At 42.1% G+C, this 11,829-nt stretch overlaps 1 protein-coding gene across 2 annotated transcripts in view; it reads left to right on the top strand.

Annotated features, from left to right (window-relative positions):
• The window catches only part of HSD17B4 (hydroxysteroid 17-beta dehydrogenase 4), a 429,215-nt gene that overhangs the window by 182,008 nt on the left and 235,378 nt on the right, over window positions 1–11,829 (top strand). For both annotated transcript variants that reach the window (XM_077462215.1, XM_077462216.1), the window contains exon 10: window positions 6,412–6,436. In XM_077462215.1, the coding sequence (XP_077318341.1) occupies window positions 6,412–6,436 (25 nt within the window). The remainder of the gene's footprint in view (window positions 1–6,411; window positions 6,437–11,829) is intronic.

Genomic DNA, 11,829 nt, shown 5'->3' with positions numbered 1-11,829 from the left:
AGCTACAGTTCATTGAGGCAACCATGAACACCAACATGTATTGCGACATACTAAAGCAGAGCATGATCCCCTGCCTTCGTAGACAGGGCCGCAGGGCAATATTCTAACATTACGACTCCTAACACAACTCCAACTGCCTTGCGAAAGAAGCTGAGGGTAAGGGTGATGGATTGGCCAAGCAGGTCTCCAGACCTAAACCCTATTGAGCATCTGTGGGCCATCCTCAAATGGAAGGTGGAGGAGCGCAAGGTCTCTGACATCCACCAGCTCTGTGATGTCATGGAGGAGTGGAGGAGGACTCCAGTGGCAACCTGTGAAGCTCTGGTGAACTCCATGCCCAAGAAGGTTAAGGCAGTGCTGGAAAATAATGTTGGCCACACAACATTGACACATAGGGCCCAATTTCTACATTTTCACTTAAGGGCGTACTCATGTTTGTTGCCAGCAGTTTAGATATTAATGGCTGTGTTGGGTTATTTTGAGGTTTCAGCAAATTTACACTGTTATACAATCGGTACATCACTACTTTTACATTGTAGCAAAGTGTCATTTGTTCAGTGCTGTCATATGAAAAGATAGAATAAAATATTTGCAAAAATGTGAGGGGTGTACTCACGTTTGTGAGATACTGTGTGTGTGTGTGTGTGTGTGTGTGTGTGCATAATATTAATATATTTTAATATATATATTTTAACTGTCCTATTTACCATCTACTGCTCATAGATTTTGATGTGTGGTGAAGACCACAGCCACTGATATTATATCTAGTATCATGCTCAATTTTAGCGCTGTTTTAGTATTTCAATAATTCAATGTTCTGACTGTTTATTTTTGTACTGCGTGTGTGTGTATGTATGTGTGTGTGTATATATATGTTTGTATGTATATATGAATATAATATAGATATACACATTGCCTTGCGAAAGTATTCGGCCCCCTTGAACTTTTCAACCTTTTGCCACATTTCAGGCTTCAAACATAAAGATATAACATTTTTATTTTTTGTGAAGAATCACCAAGTGGGACACAATTGTGAAGTGGAACGAAATCTATTGGATAATTTAAACTTTTTTAGCAAATAAACTGAAAAGTGGTGCGTGAAAAATTATTCGGCCCCTTTACTTTCAGTGCAGCAAACTCACTCCAGAAGTTCAGCGAGGATTTCTGAATGATCCAATGTTGTCCTAAATGACTGATGGTGATAAATCAAATCCACCTGTGTGTAATCAAATCTCTGTATAAATGCACCTGCTCTGTGATAGTCTCAGGGTTCTGTTGAAAGTGCAGAGGGCATCATGAAGACCAAGGAACACACCAGGCAGGTCCATAATACTGTTGTGGAGAAGTTTAAAGCCGGATTTGGATACAAAAATTTCCCAAGCTTTAGACATCCCAAGGAGCACTGTGCAAGCGATCATTTTGAAATGGAAGGAGTATCAGACCACTGCAAATCTACCAAGACCTGGCTGTCCCTCTAAACTTTCAGCTCAGACAAGGAGAAGACTGATCAGAGATGCAGCCAAGAGGCCCATGATCACTCTGGATGAACTGCAGAGAACTACAGCTGAGGTGGGAGAGTCTGTCCATAGGACAACAATCAGTCGTACACTGCACAAATCTGGCCTTTATGGAAGAGTGGCAAGAAGAAAGCCATTTCTCAAAGATATCCATAAAAAGTCTTGTCTAAAGTTTGCCACAAGCCACCTGGGAGACACACCAAACATGTGGAAGAAGGTGCTCTGGTCAGATGAAACCAAAATCGAACTTTTTGCCCACAATGCAAAACGATATGTTTGGCGTAAAAGCAACACAGCTCATCACCCTCAACAGACCATCCCCACTGTCAAACATGGTGGTGGCAGCATCATGGTTTGGGCCTGCTTTTCTTCAGCAGGGACAGGGAAGATGGTTAAAATTGAGGGGAAGGTGGATGCAGCCAAATACAGGACCATTCTGGATGAATACCTGTTGGAGTCTGCAAAAGACCTGAAACTGGGACGGAGATTTATCTTCCAACAAGACAATGATCCCAAACATTCAGCAAAATCTACAAAGGAATGGTTCACAACTAAACGTATCCAGGTGTTTGAATGGCCAACTCAAAGTTCAGACCTGAATCCAATCGAGAATCTGTGGAAAGAGCTGAAAACTGCTGTTCACAAATGCTCTCCATCCAACCTCACTGAGCTCGAGCTGTTTTGCAAGGAAGAATGGGCAAGAATTTCAGTCTCTCGATGTGCAAAACTGATAGAGACATACCCCAAGCGACTTGCACCTGCAAAAGGTGTCTCTACAAAGTATTAACGCAAAGGGGCCGAATAATTTTGCACGCCCCACTTTTCATTTTTTTTATTAGTTAAAAAAGTTTCAAAAATCCAATAGATTTCGTTCCACTTCACAATTGTGTCCCACTTGTTGGTGATTCTTCACAAAAAATAAAATTTTTATATCTTTGTTTGAAGCCTGAAATGTAGCAAAAGGTTGAAAAGTTCAAGGGGGCCGAATACTTTAGCATGTATTACACACACACTTGGGTCCATATATATGTGAACGCAGCCACAATTTTCACTCCGTATGCCATCAGAATAAAATTAAAATGAAGTGCAGACTTTCAGCTTTAATTCAAGGGGTTGAATATAAATATCAAGTACACATTTTAGGAACTGCAACCATTTTTTATATACATAGCCACCCAATTTTCAGGGGCTCAAATGTAATTGGACAAATTAATATATTAATAAATAAAATGTATAATTTGTAATATTTTGTGGATAATCCTTTACTGGCAATGACTGCTTGACGTCTGGAACCCATGGGCGTTACCAAAGACTGTGTGTTCCTCCTTTCTGATGCTTTGGCAGGCTCTAACTGCAGCTTTCTTCAGTTGTTTTGTGGGCCTTTAGTTTTGCCTTCAGCAAGTGAACTACATGCTCAGTTGGGTTGAGATCAGGTGATTGACTCAGCCATGGCAGAATATTCTACTACTTTTCCTTCAAAAGCTCCTGGTGGTTTGCTTTTGCAGTGTGTTGTGGATCATTGTCCATCTGTACTGTGAAATGCAGTCCAATCAACTTTGCTGCATTTGGCTGAATCTGGTTTGACAGTATATCTCGACACTCTGCAGAATTCACCTGGCTACTTCTGTCACATTAATAAACAACAATGACCCAGTGCCACTGGAAGCCATGCATGCCCATGCCATCATACTGCCCCCACCATGCTTTAGGGCTGGATTCACATCTATGCATTTTGCAGATTTGCGCTACAGTCCATTTAACATGGTTTCCTATGGAACACGTTCTGTAGTGCAAATCTGCAAAATGCAAAAAGCACTAAAAATGCATAGGTGTGAAGCCAGCCTTACAGATGACATGTGCTTTTGAAAAGAGCGCTTCTAAACCTTCTCACTTCTGTATTTGCTCTCTTGAAGTCTTCTCTTGATTTTAGACTTTGATAATGATACGCCCACCTCCTGGAGAGAGTATCCTTCACTTATCTGGATGTTGTGAATGGGTTTTTCTTTACCCATAGAGAGGCTCCTGTGATCATCCACCACTGTTGTCTTCCGTGGATGTCCAAGCCTTTTTATGTTGCTGAGTTTACCAGTGTGTTTTTCTTTCCTCAGAATGTACCAAACTGTTGATTTGGCCACTCCTAATGTCGCTGCTGGATTTGTTTAGTTTTTGAAGCCTTACAATGGCCTATTTCACTTGAATGGACAGTTCCTTTGAACTCATGATGTAGGTTTACGGCAATAGATTCCAAATGCAAATCACACTTAGAATCAACTCTAGACCCTTTACCTGCTTAATTTGTGAAGAAATAGAGTAGCCCACACCTGGCTATGAAACCGCTTTTGATTCAATTGTCCAGTTACTTTTGGCCTCTTAAAGGGGGATGGCTATACTTAAGAGTGGTATATCCTAAACCCTTTCTCCGATTTTGAATGTACATACCCTCAAATTAAACCAGAGTGTGCACTTTCAGCTCATATACATTATATAGCTATAACTTGTATATGTTCAAAAATATGAAATAAAACTTGTGCCTGTGTCCAAATATATATATGGACCTAACTGTGTGTGAGTTTGCACCAGGATGCAGTATGGAAAGAAGGCAGTGTAATGCTTTGGCCAATGTTCTGCTGGGAAAACTTGAGTCCTTCCATCATGTGGATTTTTACTGTGACCTGTACCACCTACTTAAACCTTGTTGTTGACCAAGCAGTGGCCTCTTTCAGCATAATGCATTCTGCCACATTGCAAAAATATTTTAAGAATGGTTGTGGAAATATAACAATGACTTGAAGTATTAGATTGGCTTTCAAATTCTCCAGATCTAAATCCGATTGAGCATCTGTTGGATATGCTGGAAAAATGAGTCCCCGCCTTCCAACTTACAGTACCGTATATACTCGAGTATAGGCCGACCCAAATATAAGCCGAGGCCCCCAATTTACCCCCAAAAAAACTGGCAAACTTATTGACTCGTGTATAAGCCGAGGGTGAGACATGCCTGTCCATCCCTGTGTGTGTGTCCGTCCATCCCTGTGTGTCCGTCCATCCCTGTGTGTCCGTCCATCCCTGTGTGTCCGTCCATCCCTGTGTGTCCGTCCATCCATCCATCCCTGTGTGTGTGTGTGTCCATCCATCCATCCATCCCTGTGTGTGTGTGTCTCCATCCATCCATCCATCCATCCCTGTGTGTGTGTGTCTCCATCCATCCATCCCTGTGTGTGTGTGTCTCCATCCATCCATCCATCCCTGTGTGTGTGTGTATCCATCCATCCGTGTGTGTGTGTATCCATCCGTGTGTGTGTGTGTGTGTGTGTGTGTGTGTGTGTGTGTGTCCAGCCTACCTGTGTCCCGAGCCTTTGTCCCGAGCCTCCGTCCCGTGCCTTGCCTCCTTGCCTCGGTCCCGTGTCGTGCCTTGCCTCCGTCCCGTCCCGTCCCGTGCCGTGCCGTGCCGTGCCGTGCCGTGCCTTGCCTTGCCTTGCCTCCGTCCCGTGCCCTCTTCGTCGGCGCCTCGGCGGCCATTGTAAAATTCAAAAGCCGCGCCTTCGCCTGTGATAGGCGGAACACTGAATTTCCCAGCAGCCTGTGTTCCGCCTATCACGGACATCGTATCATCCTCGTCCGTAGTACGAGGATGATACGATGTCCGTGATAGGCGGAACACAGGCTGCTGGGAAATTCAGTGTTCCGCCTATCACAGGCGAAGGCGGAGCCGGAGGCGCGGCTTTTGAACTATAGAATGGCCGCTGTCTGTCTGCTCGACACGCTGATCGAGCGGGCAGACAGCGATGACTCGAGTATAAGCCGAGGGGGCACTTTCAGCCTCAAAAAAGAGGCTGAAAATCTCGGCTTATACTCGAGTATATACGGTAATTAAAGGATCTGCCACTGTGGGCTTGGTGCCAAATACCCCAGCATACCTTCAGAGAGGTCTAAAGGAGTCCACTCTGCAATGGGTCAGGGCTGTTTGGGTGGCAAAAGGGGGACCTACTCAATTAGGTGGGCGATCATAAAGTTATGGCTGATTTGGCTATAAAATGTTTAATTCGAGGAGGCACAAGCTTGTCTTCCTCAGGTTTTTGCTATATTCTAAATTACTACTACTACTACTATTACTACACATGACCCTATAGTGATATTTCTTTCTATATATGTGTGATATCTCCCTTCTCTAGCAATGAACAATGCTACAATGTTATAAATGATCACTGCATAAATCCCTGTTTCTGACCAAGCTCACAGTCGAATGTCCCTAAAATTGGCATAGTAACCCATTAAAGTGAAATGCAAGGCTAGAGCTAGCTAAGTAAGATTTTTTTTTTCTTTTTTTTTTTTTTACCACAAAGAATGTAGCAGAATACATTTTGACTTAAATTTATGACAAAGTTTAGATTGTATTGGATTTAGTTTAAAACAAAGTAGAAAATATTTTTTTCCCCCAAATTTCTGCTTTTTTTTGCTTGTATCGCAAAAAATAAATTGATTTTGTGAATACCACCAAAAGAAATGATAAAAATGTAATTGGGTACAATGTTGCATGACCGCGCAATTGTCATTCAAAGTACGAGAGTGCTGAAAGCTGAAAATTTACCTGGGAAGGCAGGGAGTGAAAGTGCCTGATATTGTAGTACTTGGTACTAAAAATTCCACTTTAAAATTAGCCCCAACTCATATGGTTTTGAGTCGTAGGAAAAGACATGTGAAGATCAAGAACATGCACTAAAAATATAAGCTTGGTTTATTTTGTGCCTAACACAAACTCTCAGTATTGGCAATCCTTTTTCTATCTCTGTGTTCTATTACGGGGAATAAGTTGCAAATCCTTATTACATGAGTTGTGTTGTAAAAAAGGGTTAGAGATGAAGCAGATTTAAACTGTCAACATGTCTCTTTACAGGTTGGAGCAGGATGGATCGGAAAATGTGAGTATTTCTGAAACCGTGCTTCTCTTGGGTATTCTGTAATAATGACAAAGATGAGAATGTTCTGCCTGAAAATCTACATGTAAAAGCATAGAAACAAAATGTTGAGCAGTGAATACTATTCAAGAAGCGTTGCAACTATGTAAAAATCAGCTGATCTTAAAGGGTAACTCCACTTTCTTGGGGAAAAACTAGCAAATAAAGAAAAAATAATATAACGTATACAATTGTGACACAAGTCATATTGTAATTGAATGTTATTAAAGATTCCCTTTCCTTTTCAATCTGCATTTGCTGTCATTTTCTATAAATGCAATGCAATATGGCTACCTGGAGTTGTTCTGTACACAGAGTGTGTACTGACCACTCCCCAGAAACATAATTTCCTGCTTGTGTGATTTGGCTCACTCATTTTCCAAGAAGTCTGCCTTGGATACAAGTCAGATTTCAGGTATCCCCTGCAACAAAAAATATATATATATAATTTTTGGTGAGATATTCCCAATAGGATCACATCTAAAGGGATGCAGGCCCAGCAGCTTTCCTCTTTAGTGCTCTGCAGCTGCTACAGCTGACTGATAATTATAAAACCATTCCCATTAGACACATTCAGCCCACAGGCACAGACAAACACATATGGAGTTTGACAAAATAACAAATGTTAGGTGTCTGCAACAAAGGTTGTTATCCTTGGGATGTTCCTAGATCACCCAGAGGGGAATATTTTATTTTTATTTTTCTCAACAAAAGTGGAGTTACGCTTTAACATTTTTAGATCACGTTTCTGCTTTTAGGGCTCATGCTACTGGGCATTTTTGCAGCTGATTCTAGGGATGTTGGGCGGTTTCTTTTCCCTCCCCCTGCCTCTAAACCTCTCTGCATGTTATTCTCTGTGTCTATGCACAGGGAGGCATTTAGCAGCAGCGGCTTTTAGAGGCAGGAAGCAGCAGAGTTTTGGCAGAAAAATGCTTGACGCTTGTAAACGCGTGTTAACCTGTCTAAACGCTTGTTAATGATGGGCGTGTTTTGAGCTTGTACGTTAATTCATTTCAGTGGCCACAACAAAGAATTATTCTGGCCAATGAAATTAACACCCAAGTGCTTGATGCCTGTAAATTCGCCATAATACATTACCCACTTTTACAAGCATCAGTAGTTTCTTCTGCCAAAATGCTTCTGCCAGGGGGAAAGGCTTTTAGGAGAGTTTGAAAAACGTTCTGTGTCCATGAGGCTTTACAAATGAACATTAGTAGAGGGCGCACCCATGACACAAATTTTTGGAGCATTAAAGTGGATGTAAACACTCCCATATATCCAGTGACATGAACAACCTCAGATGATGCACAGAGATGAAACAAATCTCCCTCTAAGTTTTACATGCATATCTTCTGTCTTCAGCTTTATATACTGTTTAGAAAGCACACATCCACTTAGAGGTTTCTCGTCCTGATTCACCCATGAGTGTGGATTCTTGCCATAACCTGTGAGACAGCTCCCCACGTAGGCAGAAAAAGGAAGAAACAATGCAGAGCTGTGCTGTGAATAGACCAGCTGTCTGCTAATCTATTTCTATGCATCCACCCTCATGCAAATTTTAGCCTGGTTTGATCTCAGTTGACTGAGAACCTGTCAGAAGAACTGAACAGTAGAAAGCCACAGGACTTTGGGTTTTGAAGAGAGATAAGTAAACATTACAGATGTGCTCAGATCAAATTTCATGAGTGGGGTTTTCTAGAGTGTGGAGTAGAAGCCTTCTGCTTTCAGACTGTTCCTTAGTCTGTACTCAGCCCTACATAGCAGCAGGGCCATCTTTAACCACTAAGCAACCGGCCCATAGCCAAATGACGGCTACAGGGCGGTTGCTTAACTCTGGGAGGGTGTACTATGATGTCCTCCCAGAATTCCGCTCTTGTGCGCCCCCTGGGGCCATACTATGCAATACTGTGATACCCAGCCGTACTCTGATACCTGGCCATACTCAGCCCTAATTGGCTGTACTCGGCCTCTGTATGTGGCCAGGCTGTGGAAGTCTCACACATGTGGTATCGCCGTACTCAGGAGGAGTAGGTGAATCTATTTTGGGATGTAATTTTTGGTATGTACATGCTATGTGTTAGAAATATTGTATAAATGGACAACTTTGTGTTTAAAAAAAAAAAAAGCGTTTTAACAACTTCCCGCCTGCCGTCTTATGACGTCCTTGACTGTGCGGGGATATCTGAATGATGCCTGCAGCTACAGGCATCATTCACATACCAGCTTTTTCAGCCGGCGATTCTCTACACCATAAGAATTATCATAACGGCTGTTCCGCTGCTTGATCGTTCTTGCTAGAGGGGACGTCTCCCTCTGGTGCTTCTACGGACTCACCGCTACGATCGAAGCCAGGATCCTTTTTTTTTTTTTTTTTTACATTTCAGGCTTACCAGCCTTACGGTGAGATGTGGGGTCTTATTGAGAGCAATAATTTTTGCCCTAGACCTCCTCTGTAATTCAAAACCTGTAACCAGCAAACAAATTTAAATCGTCGCCTATGGGGATTTTTAAGTAGCAAAGTTTGGCGCCATTCCACAAATGTGTGCAGTTTTGAAGGGTAACATGTTAGGTATCTATTTACTCGCCGTAATTTCATCTTTCACATTATGCAAAAACGTTGGGCTTTCCTGGTTTGTTTTTTGTAAAGCACAAAACTTTTTTTTATTTTTTATTTTTTTTTTTTCCAAAAAGTGTTCGAAAAATTGCTGCGCAAGTACCGTGTGAGATAAAAAGTTGCAATGACTGCCATTGTATTCTCTAGGGTCTTTGCTAAAAAAAACATATATAATGTTTTGGGGTTCTATGTAATTTTCTAGCAAATGATGATTTTTACATGTAGGAGAGAAATGTCAGAATTGGCCTGGGTGCTCCAGAAAGCCTGATGGGGCTCCCTGCATGTTGGGCATCTGTATGTGGCCACGCTGTGTAAGTCTCACATGTGGTGTTGCCATACTCGGGAGTAATAGCAGAATTTTTTGGGGTTGTAATTTGTAGTATGCATATGCTGTGTGTGAGAGAAAACCTGCTAATATGACAATTTTGTGAAAAAATAAAAATCTTGATTTTGCAAAGAATAGTGGGAAAAAAATGACAACTTCAAAAAAACTCACCGTGCCTCTTTCTAAATACCATGGAATGTCTTCTTTACAAAAAAGGGGGTAATTTGGGGGGTACTTGTACTTTTCTGGCATGTTGGGGTCTCAAGAACTGAGATAGGCCATCAGTACTTCAGGTGTGATCAATTTTCAGATATTGGCACCATAGCTTGTGGACTCTATAACTTTCACAAAGACCAAATAATATACACCAATTTGTACTTATTTTACCAAAATTTATGAAGAAAAAATTACTAATTTGCTAAATTTTATAACGGAAACAAAGAATTTCATTTTTTTTACAGAAATTTCAGTCTTGTTTCTTTTTATAGCGCAAAAAATAAAAAACCCAACGGTGATTAAATACCACCAAAAGAAAGCTCTATTTGTGTGAAAAAAGGACAAACATTTCATATGGGTACAGTGTTGCATGACTGAGTAATTGTCATTCAAAATGTGAGAGTGCTGAAAATTGGTCTGGTTATTAAGGGGGTTTAAGTGCCCAGTGGTCAAGTGGTTAATATTGATTGGACCCGGGGCAAACATTTTCTTGGCCCCCTCCATGCAATTTCGCTTTCCACCTGCTCTGAGACATACAATAAATAGCAGCTAGACTCAAAATCAGTTTAGGGAATCAGATCAGGCAGTGATTGTGATTGGTTGCCAGAGGTTACAGTGTATCATTACCACTCACTGACTGGCTGTTAGAGGTTACTGCACACATTATGGTTCACTGATTTGATAGCAGTTACAGCATATGACTTCTGCTTGTTTGGTTGCTAGAGATTACTGTACATCAATACTGCTCACTGATTGTTTGCTAGGTTACTGGACATCCTTACCACTCACTAATTGGTTGCTAGAGGTTACTGAACATTACTGCTCACTGATTGGTTGCTAGAGGTTACTGCATATCCTTACAGCTCAATGATTGGTTGTAAGAGGTTAGTGCACATCATCTCACTGCCTGCATACCATGGACTGGGGAGGTGAAGGGACCCATCAATCAATACACATAAAACTCCTAGGGATCCTAGAAAGGGGGGAATATTTGGAACTTTGAAAGAAACACACAGGAAGATTTGCGCCTATATCCCTAATTTGTATGCAAAAAAGAGGGGAGGTTGGGACTTTGAATGTGGTGCGTGTGGTGGAACCAAACAAATCCACATACATGTAAACATTTGTATATTTATTAATAAAGCAAATAATTGCATAAATAGAACCCCATAATGTGCATATAAAGTATCAATATACATATTGTAAATTGTAACCAACCTGTGGCCGGCAGGTTGGCCGGTGTTTGCCCAGGAGCTGCGATGTGCGCTGGGTGCCCTCCCTCTCCCCTCCCTCTCCCCTCCCTCTCCCCTCCCTCTCCCCTCCCTCTCCCCTCCCTCTCCCCTCCCTCTCCCCTCCTCTCCCCTCCCTCTCCCCTCCTCTCCCCTCCTCTCCATGCTTTATGGAGGCGGAGTATTGGGCGGATGCTTTCCCCCTGCATCGGCGCTGTGCTTGTGATGTCCGGTCAGGTATCCTTTCACACACGCGTGGGCTGATACCAGGGGGTGTCAATCCGGCGGCCACCAGGCTGTCCCTCCTTTAGTGTCATGCCAGCGTGACGCTGGATGGGATCGTGGCCACATCTTCCAGTCCCCATTCAGTGATAGTCTCCTAGGCAGTCTACCATTGCTTTTCCAGTTGGGTGCCTGTCTCGCCAGGACCCATTTAGGTAATTAGATGGCAAGCACTTGGTGCACATTGCTTTCACTTTTTTTTTCTAGACTAGGCATCTGCACAACTCTCACTCCAGTCTTCACTTCCATGTGCTGCTTTCAGGAATTTTGTCATCTATTCTCATACTTTATTATATTACAGTATGGACACCCTTTTTCTTCCTTTTAACCTTGGTTATATGTTTCACACTATCTCCATACTGTGGTTATGGGTTTATTCTATTTTTGTTTTATCGCCTAACACTATTATGGTTACATACATCCACTTTATTTCATACAATATAAACATCCCATTAACAATCATATGAAGAGTTTTTCACACAACACATTTCATGGGAAATTGCATGTGTGCTCCTGGTTTCCGTTTTGGGTCCTTTCCTCCGCTCCTGTGCTAGACATACCTATCTGGCTGACCCCCGACATGTGGTATCACACGGTGCCAATATCGGGTTTTATAACATTGATGCACTTGCTGCTAAGTGGATAGAAGTCCATGAAACGCATCAAGCCCATTTTGATGCATCCATTTCAT

This window comes from Lithobates pipiens, unplaced genomic scaffold, assembly GCF_037356315.1.
Source record: "Lithobates pipiens isolate NorthernLeopardFrog02 unplaced genomic scaffold, aLitPip1_a1.2 Scaffold_3, whole genome shotgun sequence".
In the NCBI taxonomy this organism is placed as follows: Eukaryota; Metazoa; Chordata; class Amphibia; order Anura; family Ranidae; genus Lithobates; species Lithobates pipiens.
The sequence above is the reverse complement of the archived record's forward strand: the minus strand, read 5'-3'. Positions and strand labels throughout refer to the sequence as shown.